This window comes from Anas platyrhynchos, chromosome 27, assembly GCF_047663525.1.
Source record: "Anas platyrhynchos isolate ZD024472 breed Pekin duck chromosome 27, IASCAAS_PekinDuck_T2T, whole genome shotgun sequence".
Lineage (NCBI taxonomy): Eukaryota > Metazoa > Chordata > Aves > Anseriformes > Anatidae > Anas > Anas platyrhynchos.
In genome coordinates, this window is record NC_092613.1 from 4,003,303 (window position 1) to 4,018,630 (window position 15,328).

The following is a 15,328-nucleotide window of genomic DNA, read 5'->3' on the forward strand; positions in this document are numbered from 1 at the left end:
GTTTACCCACATTTACATAATGTTTGCTGATTAATAAATTAGATACTTAGGAAATCAAGGGTATCTCCATCTGAATCATTCTGCTCCACGAACAACAGGAGCTGCAAGATGTTGCTGCACTTGTGGAGCTGCTCATTGCCTCCAGGAGTGGCTGCAGACCCGGTGAGCAGCACGGGTGTGTGGGGAGGGGTCCCCAAAAGGCCCCCCCAGGTCTGCACTGAGGGGCTGAGGCTGCACGGCACAGCAGAGCCTGGAGGAGGCACCCCGCGAGCTCTGGCCCAGCCCCTGAGCAGCGTGAAGCACCTGGGGGGTGACAGCAGGGGCTCCCAAAGCCAAGAGAAAGCAGATTTTTGCCCCTTTGCACCCCATTTTGCTGGTGTCCCATGGCAAAAACCCACCAGGTGGCCAGTTCCAAGTCAGCTCTGGTGGTCCCTGCTGCGGACAGGTCTGTGCCACGCTGCAGACACACGTGCCCGCTGCAGCCCCAGCTCCTGCCCATCTCCTGCCACCAGCAGCTTGTGTCCCACGTCCCGGCCAGCGACACGCACACAGCACGTGTCGGGCACCCCCCAGCCTCCCCTCGCAGCCCGGCCGGCCCCTCCGCACCTGATGTCGTCTTCGTTAGCGAAGATGATGACGGCCCTCGCGTGGGAGGTCTCCAGGAGGCGGCGGATGATCTTGTCGAACTCTCCCGGCTTGGGCTCCCGGGGGATCTTGACGGATTGAGCCACGCACACCCCCCCTGAGGCACAGAGCAGCCGGCACTGAGACCCCAGCTCCCACCCCGTGCCCCCCACCCCTTGCCTTCACCCAGTCGCACCAGGGGGTGCTGACACTCCCCGGGTCCCCCCAGAGCCACCCCACGCTTGGAGCACGTCCTGCAATGGCTGCACCAAGCCTGGGGGGAGCACGGGGGGCACGGGAAGCACAGTCCCCCCCATGGGACCCTCCCCTTCCCAGCACCCAGGGCTGGGTTGTGCAAAGGGCTCTGCTTGTGCAACGGGCAAATACTGGATGAAACATCCCCTGGGGAGAATCGTGGATGTGCCACAGTCCTGGAGGAGTCCCTCAGCCCCGGGACAGCAGCAGCACAGCCCCGCAGGGAGTTTTATTCCCTTCCCTGCAGCCAAGCTCCCCAGCCCCACTCCTCTCCTTCCCCAGGTGCACGCCCAGGGACCCCCAGGTGCTTTCTGCCAGGCTGGGGAGAAGCCTCCCAGGCTGATCCCCAAAGCAGCCATGGGACATTTGCAAAAGCAGCTAATTAAAATTAATAGAGACAGAGGGAAGCTGGCAGCTGGACGAGTCCCTGCGCACGGCTGCCGGGCTCCCAGCCTCCAGCTCAGCAAAGCCAGGGCCCTCCTGCTCCAACATTTTTGCAGATGCCAATAAAGAAAGAGATGAGAGAGAAAATTAAACATTGCAGGACCTTCTGGATGTAATTGATGGTCTCAATTTGCATAGTAAATGACACGGCTGATGCCTCACCTGCCACTAAAAGATCCCCGCTTAAGCAAAGGTCAGAGCAATTAACAGGCGGGCTGAGAGTCCCCCGATTACAATTACGGCACTGGAGAGGAGCAGGAGGAGCACAGGGAGAGGCCACGAGCCGGAGGCCTCCAGGAGAGGAGGCTTCACTCCCTCCAGCAGGGCTGGGGCACAATGGGGTCATTTGCCCCTTGTAGCCCAAAGACCGAGAGAGGGGCTGCCTCCCAGCGCAGCCAAACCACGGAGCCTTTTTATTTTATTTTATTTTTTTCCCCTCCGGTAAGAAACCGGGCCAATCTGATGTTTGTTTCCCATCTGGGGAGCCAGATGGATGGAGAGGAAGAAGCTGGATGAACAGACTGCCGGACAGACAGCTCGGCCCGGCGCGGCGGGCAGCAGCAGGCGGTGCCGGCGGGACCGGCACATCCCTGCCTGGGGCACGCGGGGCCAGGCTGAGACGGTGGCTCGGGCTACGCAGCCAGTGCGGCTTAATTACAGTTTCCATAGCAATAAGAGGAAAAAATCCAACCAAAGCAGCAGTTTGCAAACACCAGAGCCTTCCAGGAGCCCCGGCGCGGGCAGGCAGGCGGGCGCACGCACGTGACAGCGCTGGGGACGGTGTGGCACCGTGCCACCGTGTGCCAACACTGTGAAGCTCCCAGTAACGAGGCCTCCAGTAACGAGGCTCCCAGAAACAACGCTCCCAGTAACGAGTATCCCACAGGCAAGCTGCCTGTTCCTCCATCTGAGCACACACATGAGCAGCACAAGGCCACGGGGGGGCCATGGCGCGTGCCCAGCATCTGCAGCCCCGCTCCCTTCCCAGCAGGGCCAGAACAAAGCCAGCTTTGGGATTTTGCCAGTGCAGCAGCAGCATGGGGTCGCCCCCAAGCATTTATTGCCCTTTTTTCCCCAGGCAGCAGCTCTGAGCATCCACGCTGCTCAGACAAACGCTGCCGCCAGGTGAGCGCCGGCCAAGGGCTCGCTGCTTGTACGCATGGGATGAGGAGGTGGCGCAAGAGATGGGCCCATAAATAAATAAGAAAGGAGACTAAATCGATAGCAATTCAGAAGTGGCTGAGTTACGCAGCAGCTCTGTTAAATCAAACTAACGAGGAATGTAACCAAAAAAAAAAGGATACGGCCAATTAGGGCGTAATGAGGACCTTATTACCGCAGCGGCTGGAGAGCACGGAGCATGCGAGCGGGATGCAGCCAGGCCAGCAGGAGGGAAAAGCGAGGAGGGAAGCCCAGCGAGCCGGCTGGATGCAGCAGGAAAACAGCCCTAAGGATGGACACTGGTGTCTGCAGCTCCTCCAGTTTACTAAAGCTAATTGGGGCTCTCCTTACTTAAAAATAGCAACACAAAAGCAGCCCAGGTGAAAGCCCCAGAGGGTCTGGGAGCCCTCCTCCTGCCCCCATGCAAATGCTGGCAAGGCCAATTAATAAATACAGTTTTGCTTCCTAATTAATGGTCTGGGAGAAGTCCAGTGGAGCAGGGGGAGGGAGCAGCTCAGTGCCACCCTGCTCACCTCCAGCAGCCCCAGCTTTTAGCACCTGCATTATTCATGGCCCCCCGGCACTGCGGCAGGGAGGGGGATTTGCCAGGCGATGCTCCCGCTACCTCCACAACACTGCCTTTAGTCAGAACACTCCTTTAGGGAAAGAAATTAAAGAGATGAGGTGGGGACTGGGAGGCAGCGGCCGCTCTCCCTCCTCCGCCAGGATGGCACAGCATCGCTCTGGGACCCCGGGGCCAGGGAGGAGGCAGGAGCTGAGCTCCTTTTCTCCCCCAGATTTGGGAGAGAGACGGAGAGGTGCAGGAAGCCTGGAGATGCTCATAGGTAGGCACCTGGTTTAAGGATGCTCAAGCACTAGATGGCATCCTGCTGATGGGCAGCACCGAGGGGTGCAGAGCTCCCTGCAGCAAGAAACAGCCCCAAAAACGGCACAAGCAACAGGATGGCTGTGGGGCCACCCATCTGAACACCAGGAGCCAAACACCTAGGGGTCTCTCTTCGTCCCCAGGAGCAAAACTGCAACAAACGTGCAGCAGCCCCGTGCGCCCAGCCCAGTTGTGCAAAGCAGCCCTGTGAGCAAAGCCCTCCCTGAGCAGAGCGCAGCCCACGCGGTCCCCAAACACGTGGCCGTGTCCCCCCTGCTCATGTCCCCTCCCGGCGTCCCCACGCCGCCGCCAGCCGCTCGCCCGGGGACTCTCCTCGCTGCGGCAGGGTTAACGCGTGTTGTCAAACACAGGTCAGGGTTTAATCTCCACCATTATGGGCTCGGTGGGAGCGCAGCTGCTCTGGGAAGCGCAGCGCTCAAGTGCCCTCTTGATTGCAGGTAGATAATAAGCTTTTGCTGTCGCTAACATACACCATCAATCAGGGAGCGCTTTGCCCGGGCTCCCTGCAGAGCTGGCGGCTGCGGAGCACTGTGCAAACACCTCGGGTTGGAGCAGTGGGGGCTGATGCAGCCACGCTGCAAACAGGGACGCGCACGGCCCCCCACCCAGCTGGGAATTGCTCCCTGTGCAGCCCGAGGAGGGGATGGGGCCGTGCTCAGCCCAGCTGCGGCAGCGTTTTGTAAGCTTGGCAGGAGGCTGCAGCAGCCCCACGCTAGCTTGGCACGGGGACACGCGGGGATGCTGCAAACCCGCAGCCAAGCAGGGGCAGGAGGCCAAGTCCGGGCACCTCTGGCTGCTCCTGCTCCCAGCAAGCCCAATTGCCACTGGGAACACCCGGCAGGTCCCTGTGCCCGCACCCAAAACATTGCACGGAGCAGCAGGGAGCACCCACCCCTGACCCAGCTGCACCCCAGCACATGCCCACCCCACGCTGTGCACTCCCCAGCCTCCCCTTCGCAAATGAGGCCGTTTAAATGAGGTTTCCAAGCCCAGAGTCTTTAATTGGCAAGTCAGTGGCTGCACTTCCCTGCCCTAGGACTCATTATCCATGCCACTTCAAAGCCCTGAGGACCAGACTCATTAGAGGAGAAGTCATTAGGGGCACGTCTCCGTGCCCTCGTGGAGGCAAAGCTCCTGGCAGCGGGGATGGCTTTGGTCTCACCGGGGAGCACGGGGTGAGGGCAGGCGCTGTCCACGCGTCCATCCACCCTCAACACTGCGGCCACGGGAGGCTTTGCACTTTGGGGACATCTCCCCTGGCCTGTGGGTACCCGCAGACAGGCAGGGCTGGGGACAGGAGGGTGATGGGGACAAATTCCTGTGCACAAGTCAGCCGAGCAGGGCAGCATCAGCAAGGCACCCCCCCTGCTCCTCATTACAGGCAGCTCTAATCCCTCCCTCGTTGTGGCAGAGCCCTAATGAGAGCGATGCTCGGATCACCCATGCATGGAGGCAGCCCCACAGCTCCCAGTCCCACTGTTGTCGTAGCACCCCCGCTACCAGCTCACTTTCTGGGGGAACCTGGGGACACCATCCTATTTCTGTCACCCCAAGCCAGCCCCAGTGTGTCCTCGGGAGCAGCAAGATCTCAGCAATGACTCCAGCACTTCACTGCGAGACGGGCATCAAACCACAGCCCTCCTGGGAACACAAAGCAGGGAGCAGTGGCAGCCCCCCAAGCCCCACATTTTTGGAGCCCTGTCCCACACGGTCGGTGGCTGGTCCTCCTCGCACAGCCCGGGTTCCCAGCACACGTCACATCGCATCGAGCCTCCGTCACTGGAGGCTCCTGGCACTCGCTGCCAGCCTCATCCCTGGAACGGGTTCAATTGCTGCTCTTTAGTGCTTTGAAATCTCATCAGACATTATGAATCTGAGCAATTTGCGCCTGCTTTTCAACTGCCTGCGTTGCCAGGCTAAATCAGTAATTAATAAATTTGCAACAGGGGAAAAAGAAAGGGGGGAAAAAAGGCAAGGCTTCGCTCTGCTCCGATCGGGAGCCCGGGGAGGCAGTGCTGTGGTGCAATGGCACCGCGAGGTTCAACTCCTCTGGGCAGTGAGACAAATAAATTTGTGCTCTGTGTTTGGAATCCAGGTTTCTCCCTTAGGTACCAACCCCACAGACTGTGCCCATGGGAAGGAGTTTCTGCCAAAGACCCCCCTGCTGCTGCAGCCCCCCAGCACTGCGCCTCCTTCCCCCTCACCCTGCTCCAGCCTGGAGCTGGGAAGAGCCAGCAGACTTGGGGATTTTAGGGCTTTAGAACCAGATTTCACCATCTTCCCCCAGCCTACTGCAAGCATCACTCTGCAGAGACCCTCACCCATCGCACAACCCCACGAGCTGGGCCTGGAAGTGACAGATCAGTCCCAAAATCAGCACTCCTCCCTTCATTTACCTCATTTACCATAACCATTTATCTCGTCCCTCCTAACCCAAGCCCACAACATGGAGAAGAGAAACGTGCTCTGCTTCACCCCTCACGGCCCCCCTGGGGCCATCGTCCTGGCGTGTGTCACCGCATCGTGGACAGGACAGGGCCCAGAGTGCCCCAGAAATGTTAGGGACCAGCCACCAGCGTGGGCTGCTGCCAAACCCCAGAGTCAGGCTCCAAGCCAGAGCCGTGCGCCTGCCCTGACCCCAACCTCTCCATCCTGCCTTGCTCTCCTCTTCCCGCACACAAAGGGCTTCCAGTGGGCCATGAAAACAAGGAGCGGAGTTAAGAGGTGGTGTCAGTGGTATTTACAGGCAGATTTCAGGCAGCAAATGCTCCCCAAGCCCTGGGTCTGCAGGGAGGTGTTTTCCCAGCCGTGCCCAGTGCTCCCAGTCTAGCCCTGGCTTTCCCCAGTCCCCGCCTGTGGGGTCCTTTGCACGCAGCAGCAGAGAGCCCGAGGGCAGAGAAGGTTATTGTAGGTGGGGAAACTGAGGCACGAGGCTGTTTGGAGCCAGAAGAGAGCCTGGCATCCTGCCTGCCTCCCTCCTGGCTGCATTATAGCACACGGTATTGACCGTAGCGAAAAGAGGCAGAGAGGTTGGAATAAATAGAAAGCAGCCCAGGAAACATGACTTCAGCCTCTGCGGAGCCTGAAGGAGTCTGGAGACCCAAAGCAGCGATGGCACCAGAGCCCCAGTGAGCAGACCTGTCCCTCGCTGAGCGTGCCCCCACCGGTGGGGGGGCTCGTGGACGCTCCCTGTCCCCATCCCACACACAGCACAAGGAAAATGCTGGGATAGGAAAGGTGGCTGCGGCCAGACCCACATGAGCAAGGGATGGGTATAACCAGGCTGGTTCTGGTCTCAGGATGCCAGGGACCTTTCCTGAGCCACACTGTGGAGGTAGATGCTCAGCTTGAGCCCCAGAGGGGACAGAAAAGCCACCAGCCTCAGAGCAGGAATGGGTTCACCCGAAGCCCAGGCTGCAGATCCAGCCCCGGAGCAGGCACCGTGCCACGAAAAAATTTCCAGCTCCGTGCCGGGTGCTGAGCGGAGGATTTGGCTGGGGAGCGGAGACGCCAGCAGCAAATAGCAGCCCTCCGGTGAGACGCAGTAATTGAGTGCTGACTGCAGAAGAACAGCAATCCTCCGAGATGAAAGGGAGCCGGGCAGCCCTCCTCGCCCGGCTCTGCATTACTGCTAATCACACCTCCTTTCGTCACAGGGCTGAAGGTCACCCGCTTTAATTCCTGTGCTCTTTGCTGGAGGTGGTGGCGTGCCAAAAAAAGTTCTCCCTGCAAGCAGCCCTGAGAAATAACCAGCAGCTGTGCTCCCGTCCATCCCACGGAGGTGGCATCTGCAGGACCGGTGGCATCTGCTCCCCAGGGCAGCCACCTCCACGCTTCCACATCGAATCCTTTGAAATGTGGCACTCGGAGCTGCCTCGCACCTTAAGACTCAGGAGTGATGCTGAAGCCCACGTTCAGCATCACCCAAACTTCGTGCGCGGGGCTGCGATCGTCAGATCCCCCTTCGGGGGTGACATTCTGATGCATCGAGCAAAAGTAATGAGCCCGGCTAAAAGCAGAAAGACAGCCATGAATGTCACACGGTAATGAACAAATGCACCGCAAATACATATCAGGCTCTTAACTAAAAATATAGAAAACTCAGCGAAGGATAAAACAATAGAGGGGGGAAATGACAGTGTAAAATTGATCCAGACACATGACTAAGGAGTCGTGCGTTCGCCTAGAAATATTGCCCTCTTCACAAAGCAGAGCACAGCACATTACGACGCGTGGCATAACACGCTGTGCACACCAGCTAAATTACATAAACATAAATCTAATGCTTCATCTCCAAGAGCTCAGTGACAGCAGAGATGTCAGCACACGCAGAGCCAGGGGACCGTGGACAGGTCTGTCCCTTCCCCCAGGGGATGCCCAGGGGCGGTGAGATGCTCTACGAGAGGAGCTTGGGACACCCGCTGCTGGCCCTGCCCCGCACCTTGGTGCCAAGCTGCACATACAGATAGTACCCCCCCCCGTATTTGCAGGGTGTTGGGGGGAGAATGCACTTAAAGTGTCCAATGAAAACACACGTTTTTGCAGACATAACATTTTGGCAGTGATAACGCCCAAAAAACCTTTGCTCCCATGAATAATGCCCATCCTGCCATCGGTGCAACCGGCAGCAATTGCCAGGGGCCAGCAAAGTAATTGCCATACATAAAACCTAACGGCCCTCCTGGGTCAGGCTGGCTCAGGAGCCCTTGGCTGCAAGACAGCCCCCGTGGGTCACTCGGCAGAATAACCTGCCCCAGGGCGAACTTCTTCCCAGCCCACCGGCGGAGAGGGGTGAGTTCGTGCCTGGAGCAGAAACGCTTTGCGCTGCAGCAGAAGCCGCTTTAGCACGAAGCTTTGCTAAAAATTGAAACTGAAGGTCAAGTTGATAATGCATCAGAAAGCAAACAGCTTGAATGCTAACTGCTAACTACAGCAATGAGCATTATTGCCTGATGGAAATAAAACCCGACTCCGAACACTCAGGCTTGGCATGAGAAATGAAGCGGAGCGATGTTATGGGGGAGAGCGAGCGCGTCGGCACGCAGGGAGACGCGCGCCCAGCCTGCAGCGCCGTCCCCGTGCCCACCCGTGCCCTGCGGCATCCAGACCCTGTGCCAGCATGCCCGGAGAGCTCTGCGGCTTGACAAACGACAAGCAGAGGCCAGATCCTGGAGCAGCAGCCCTTCTGCATCGCCTTGACAGTCCGGAGGCACCTTGAAGCAGAAATAAATTGCCGGGTCCTTTATGCTGCTGGAGGAGTGGAAATGAGAGCCAGGCATACACGAACAGGCTATAAAAGAAAGGGACGGATCCTTCGCCGGCTCCCAGTGGCTCTGTGCTGGTGTAAAGCCATTTGGTGACAGCAGGGCCATCCAAATTTATGAGGGAACACGGAGAGGCAAAGCAGGCACAGCGAGGCTCTTCCTCAAACCTCGCACAGGGCACAAGGCTGGGGGGATTTTCAAATTAAAAACGCATCCATGAACACACACAGCACGTTCTCGTCCCCATCCTCTCATTACTGACAGCTGCAGAGCTGCCCTCTGTGGGTGCAGGAGCCAGGAAACCCTGAGGACCCCACGCCGGGAGATGCTCAGACCCCACGCAGGCGCCCACGTGCTGGCGGCGTCTCCAGGCCCCGCGTGGCTGCGGCGTTTGATGCACGACAGCTCCTGTACACAAGTGAGCAGGGGAGCAGCGTTACTGCTGATAACGCACGGGCTGCACTCACGCTGCCGTTCTGCCGCAATTACAGTGGAATTATGCTTTTTGATAACTAAATTATCACTAATGCACATAATCATTGGGTTATGCGGATATACAAATTACAGGACTGCCTCAGTCCCAGATTAATACGCGTGCATTTCAACTCCATGTACACTCGTTTACACTGCAATTATGCCATCATATCATTAACCATCTGGTGATAGGAATTCACGGTAACCACAGGTATCTCAAACCAGAAGCGCTCGTGCTGCAGAGGGACCACCAGTCACAACACCTGCTCCTTACTGGTGCATAATGGAGGGGTTGAACCGGGCCCAATCCCCTGGCCACATCCAGCCCCACACCCTGACCCCACAGGGAAGCGATGGCCAAGATGGAGTGGCCGTGTGATGCTGTGTTCTCCCCAAAATTAAGGCACACCAAGGCTAGATAGAATAACATGGCAGCTGAACCCAACGCTGCTGTCATCTCCCCATGTCACCCACTGGTCCCAGCAGCCCTTCCCCTGTCATGGGACACGGGCAGCCCAGCAGGACCCGCCAGCCCAGGGCAGGCAAGGAAACTCTCCTTTTCAGGTGGAAAACCCATGCAAAATGCCCCTCATTCCCACAAAAAAGCCTCTTTCCCTTTATTTCCGTCATCAGACAAATCTCGTTATCATCACGAGCCAGATGGGGCTGCTGTTAGCATTTACAAACCCCAGTAGGGTTACTGGTTAAGCTGTTAACAGAGCCATAAACACAGCCCTTCGCTTGCAGCCAAGCATCATTCCCCCCCACGAGCATCCTTCCCACCCCCACGAGCATCCTTCCCCCAATCTGCCGCCCCAGTACTCTGGGTACCATGCGTGCCCAAGCTGCACACCGGCAGCCCCGTGTATCCCCATTGCACCGGGATTTTGTGTGCTCAGCCACAGCTGTGGCACAGCACGTGCCCCCCAGCACCGCTCGCACCCGCATCCCCACCCCAGGGGACACGCACAGCACGCCCCGAGCCGCACGCAGCCGTGCAGACAGCCTCAAGTCATCGCAGCCATCGACTCCGAAACACCCCCACGCGCTCCTCCTGCAGCCGTAGGCCCGTGAAGATTTTTCTGCTTTTCAAGTTAAAATCCTGAAGAGCAGATTCCAGGTTGAATCCCCAGATGGGCTTCTCTGCATATTAAAAGCACAGCCGGTTCCCAGTGCCACGGCGCGCGCGAGAGACAGAATTAACGCTGTTCCTATTTATAGGGCTTTGATTAGGAGCTCGTCACCTAGAAGTTTTTATTCCCTTTATCCATTTATAAGGCCATAACACAGTTTGACTAGCTCCAGATAGGCTGGTGTCCCACCGATTTTGCCAGAACTTAATGTGCCATTCAGACACAGTTAAGCCAGTAATAGGCAGCAGCCTGTACTCTGCAGGGTTTTAACTGCATCAGAAAACACTCTTCAGCTCCCGGCTCGCCCTGCACACACTATGCCGCAGAGGCAAAGCGAAGCTGGGGCGAGGAGCAGCCCCAACAGCCCCTTTGTGGGGTCTCGGGGCAGCTCCAGACCTCCTGAAAGGGTGCACGGAGCCATTGCCTGGGCTGATGCCCACTGCAACAGCACCCACAGCAGCGGTGCCTGGGGGTCCTCGTCCCTCTCAGATGGTCCCTGGGTGGGTGCTTGGCCACCAGCTGGTACCCACGAGCTTTTCCACTGCTCCTGAGGCTGCTAATCCCTCCTAAGCATCCCTGCGCTCCTGTCAGCAAAACGCTTTCTGGCTCCCGACAAATCCTCGCAAAAGAGTTTTGCTGAGCACGGACTTTCCGCCTGTCCAAAGCCTATAGACAAGTTAAAGCACCTGCCCTCAGGGATAATTCCACTAAAATTGGGTGAAGCATGAGCTGGTGCCAACTTTATTTTCTGTTAAAACCTGGGAGTATTTGTAAAAGTCTTTTCTTCTGGAAGGCGCCCAGCTCCGTGCGGAAGGAGGGGGCTGGATCAGCTCGCGCTTGGCAGCCGCCGACCCAGCAGATTTGAGGTCTCCTTGTGCGCAGGGAATGGGATTTCAAGATGCTTTCTGAGAGGAGCTGGCAGCAGTCAGCCAGCCCGCCCTACAGATGGCTGCTCCCATCCCCACTTGGTGACGTCCCCACTGCTGGCCATGGGGAGGTGACAAGAGCAGCACCCCGGGACATGTAGCAGTGCTGCACAGGACACACACCCAGCCTAGGAACCTGCCACCACAGTGTCCCTACAATTAAACAACAAGCAGAGCAACCCCAAAGCTCTGAGCCCCCAGCACCCCAGGATCATGCCCTAAAGCAGGGCTCCCGACCCTACTCCTGTCATTCCTCAGCTCAGGTCACGACGCCCCAGACCCGTCCCACCACCCCACAACAAGCTGCACGTCACCCAGGTGGTGACCCACCTGGTCACCCAATTGCCTTTTCTGCCCCAAAACCCACGCCAAGCCCCCATCACAGAGGGGCAATCTGCTCACCGTCCTCCCTGGACTTCTGGATGAAGGCCTCCACGCCACTCTCCCCGTAGCTGCCCTCGGAGGCCAAGGTGGAGACGTAGTTCCACTTGAGGGCTTTGACGATGTCCACCATGGCTTGGGCCTGGTAGGTGTCGGACGGGACGACGCGGGAGAAGAAGTCGTAGCGGCTGTTGTCACTCAGGTCCGGGGCGGTTGATGCATAGCTGATCTGGGGGATCTGGGACGAAGAAAGATCAGAGTCAGGAGAAAAAGGCCAGCTGCACCCGGCTGCACTGCCCTCACCAGGCCCGTGGTCCCTAAATCCCACTCGGGAGGACACAGGGGGTGGAAATCAAGGAATTGGGAAGTGTCCAGAAGAAACCAGCCCCCCCAAACAGCCAAAAACAGAGGTGAAGGAATGGTGTGAGGCCTGCTCACGCCCAGATCCTGGGTATGGCCACAGGAAAGCAGAGGCCACGGGATGACAAGGTGCCCAGGAGAAGGGACCAGCTCCAGCTGGGACCTGCAGCAGCCAAACCCCGGCTGTGATGCCTGGTTTGGCCCCAGGAGGAGGCAGTGGAGAGGCTGAGGGACCCCTCAGTGACACCCAGCAGGGCCTCCAGTATGCCAGAGGCCCCAGAGAAAGCCTTGTTCCTGCCCTGAACTCCACAGCTACGATATTCTGGCCTCCTGCCCCATGAGGGACCGACAGGAGCGCACCCTGCCAGACCCTGTCCAGCCAAGCCATAAATAAGCCTTTTAAATTAATCAGAGCTCCTGCACCTCGCGCAGTACATTAGAGTGATTTAGCACCAGAGGATCATGCGATGCTTAGCACTTACACAGCACTTTACATCTCCAAAACACACCACAGATGTTAATTTATCTTAAAGATGGAAAAGGTTTATTAAATTATCAAGCCCAGGTTCTCCGCACCAGCCTGAAGTTCCCTACTGAAGACGTACCAAAACCAGAGCCAGCCCATCCATCACCTCCGCATCCTACACCCTGTCGGGCACCACGCACCTCTGCAACGTGCCTCTGCTTTGGCACAGCTCGAGGGCTTGCCAAACCCTGCCCAAAACAGGGACGTGGTTTTGGATTTAGCAGCGATTTAATGGCAGGGGCTGGAGCTCAGCCAGCTGCCGTGGTGCAGCCTGGCCGTGGCTACAGGCACAGCACAAATAGAGGAGGAAAAGCCCAAAGCAACGCTGACCCCAAACTGCTCCGTGCTACAGGGCAAGGGGATGCAGAGCAGCAGTCCCCAGCTGTGGGGGGCCTTTCCTCCCTCTCCCAGTTTAGGAATTCAGCAATCGCAGCTTGCAGGAGAACAAACACAGCTGGAGCCACGGGGAGCTGCAATGAGCCCCCGGGATCCCCCATCTGGGTCACGCCAGATGCCTTAAACCAGCTCAGGCTGAGTTTGGCCTCACCAGTCGCCACTCCTGCATTGAGCAGTTAGCTAATTTGCAGCAGCAGAGGGGAGAACCAGGGGGTGGGAGAGGTTTGGGGTGCGTAGGCATCCTAGTGCAGGTTATAAGACCAAGCCACCTCACTGGGAGCCTGAAATGCTGGCACCTGCCTTCTAACGATGGTGCTTCCAACCACCACCTCCCTGGTTAGATACCAGCACAGCCCCGTCCCGATGGGGGGGAGCAGCCCCCGACCCAGATCCCAGCACCCAAGGGTGGGGGCACACCCCAAAGCTGCCCCCTGGACCTGCCCGGCCCTCCCGGCTGCCCCATCCTACTCCGCTCATGCTCCCAGGCCGTGCTGCAGTTTCTCCTCTGCTTTCCTGTTATTTTCCCCTTTTCCACTCCAGTCCCTCACTCTCTCCATTAAACGTGATACCGGTGTTATAAACCCACGACTCCACCTGAATGCTAAACGGCCCCTGGAAAGGAGCAGCCGCCCCTCCACCTACAGCAAAATATGAGAAGAAAAAATGGAGAGAAGGAGAACAAGTGGGAGAGGGAAAGGAAGGAATCTTTATCAAGGCACAAATAGGATTATTCTCTGTGACAATCTGCTTTGTGCTCCTTTCCAAGGGGCTGTGATCTGCTCGTTGGGTATCTGTGACCAGGAGCCGGTGCGTGAGGCCCGATTAAAATTCTGCTCAGCAGGCGAGGCGCTCGTCTAGCAATCATTCATCCTGGGGAGGGAGCTGGGGGATGCTCTGCTCCTTCTCTCCTTTCCTTTTCCCTCCTGCCAGGCTCGCAGTGGTGCTGTGAGGACGGGCAGGGAGGCTTGGGGTGGAGGCGCTGCACGAGGAGGCTGGTGTGCAGCGTGCCATGCAATGGGGCCAGGTGGGTGCGCAAAGCAGCGGTGCCATGTGAGACTCGGGGCAGAAATGGTGCCAAGCTGACTTTCCACAGGCCATCAAACCCAACTAATTTTTCTCCATGGTTTTCATAGATCCACACCTCCACAGCAGGTTGCAGAGGAGGGATGCTTCCCGGATATTCCCCTGGGATGCCGCGTCCCATGGAAGTGCCAATGGGCTCCAGCTGAGGCCCAGGGTTGGGATTAACCCCAGGGCACACAGCCTGGTCCAGCCCCTGCGGGGAAGCAGAGCCTAGGCAGTACCTGTTGATCTCCAGGTTATGAACTGGAAGCCGTATTTTAATAAACAAACTGAAAGAGCTTTTCTCCCTCGCTACACTACCTTGGATGGAAGTGAAAATAAAATACCGGTTCCCAAATGACCATTTGATAGATTTCTTCTGCCTTTTTCCCCCTCTGCCTTTTTGATCTCCTGGTTTACAATAGCCCAACTCCCGGCACCAGCTATTTTCTCAGATAAAAGACAAAAGTCCTTTCAGGTCCATGAAAGCAAAATGCGGGCAGGGAATTCAAGGTTCTTAGAAAGAAGGATGCGGGTGGGGGGAGCTGGCAATGCACCTCGGCTGCACATTTGGGCACCGGCACAAGCCCTGAACAAACTCGCAGAGGCACCACACTGCTCTCAGCTCCTTGCCTGGGTCATTGCCAGACCAGGCTAAATACCACGGTGCTGGTGGGGAAATCAGCGGGATCAGCTCTCCTGCACCCCAGGACTACCTTACCCCATCAAGACCAAGGAGTAACCCTGGGACAGAGGGAAAAACCTCCCTTCTCCTTCATTTTGAACAAAAATAGGGTCAACATCATTCAGAAACATCCCCAGCCTTGAGAAAAGCTCCCCCAGGGTAGGAGAGCAGGCAGAAGCCGTGGTTAGGGGTACAGTCCTGCCCCCCAAGCCCCTGGGTCAGATTTGCCCTCGGTGCACCAGTGTGGTCAACCTCAAACTCTCCCCCGACACCTCCACCGCAAAAGCACCTGGGCTCGAAACCCATTTCATCAGCACTGGCTGACGATAGCGCAGCGTTTTGTCTAACAGCAGCATTTTGTCTAACAGCAGAGGATCATAATCTGCTCCAGATTGGAAAGCTTCAGACAAAGGCAGCAACTTGAGCACGGCCCCCAGCCGGGGTTTGCAGGGATGCGGTGCTCCGACCCCACTGCTCCTTGCACCAGTGCCCCTGCACCACAGACGGGGTCAGGAGCAGCTAATTCCCTAACCATAATTATTAATTTCATGCGTATCTTATGCCAACCTCTGGTTCACAGACAAGATGGAATTGATTTAATTAGAATTTCCATCATTGAGCCATTTGGACAGCGGCTTTTAATTAGGGAGAGCACAAAGCACCGCAGGGGCTGGGGGAACGAGGGGGCTGTGCGGAGCCAGCTCAGCCCTTGTCACTGTTGGTTTCCCCA

At 57.5% G+C, this 15,328-nt stretch overlaps 1 protein-coding gene across 1 annotated transcript in view; it reads right to left on the reverse strand.

The window, feature by feature from the left end:
• The window catches only part of GRM4 (glutamate metabotropic receptor 4), a 43,766-nt gene that overhangs the window by 16,372 nt on the left and 12,066 nt on the right, over nucleotides 1-15,328 (reverse strand). The window contains exons 3-4 of the mRNA XM_027444875.3: nucleotides 11,591-11,807; nucleotides 607-742 (exon numbers count right to left, since the gene is read on the reverse strand). Coding sequence (XP_027300676.1) covers nucleotides 607-742; nucleotides 11,591-11,807 — 353 coding nt within the window. The remainder of the gene's footprint in view (nucleotides 1-606; nucleotides 743-11,590; nucleotides 11,808-15,328) is intronic.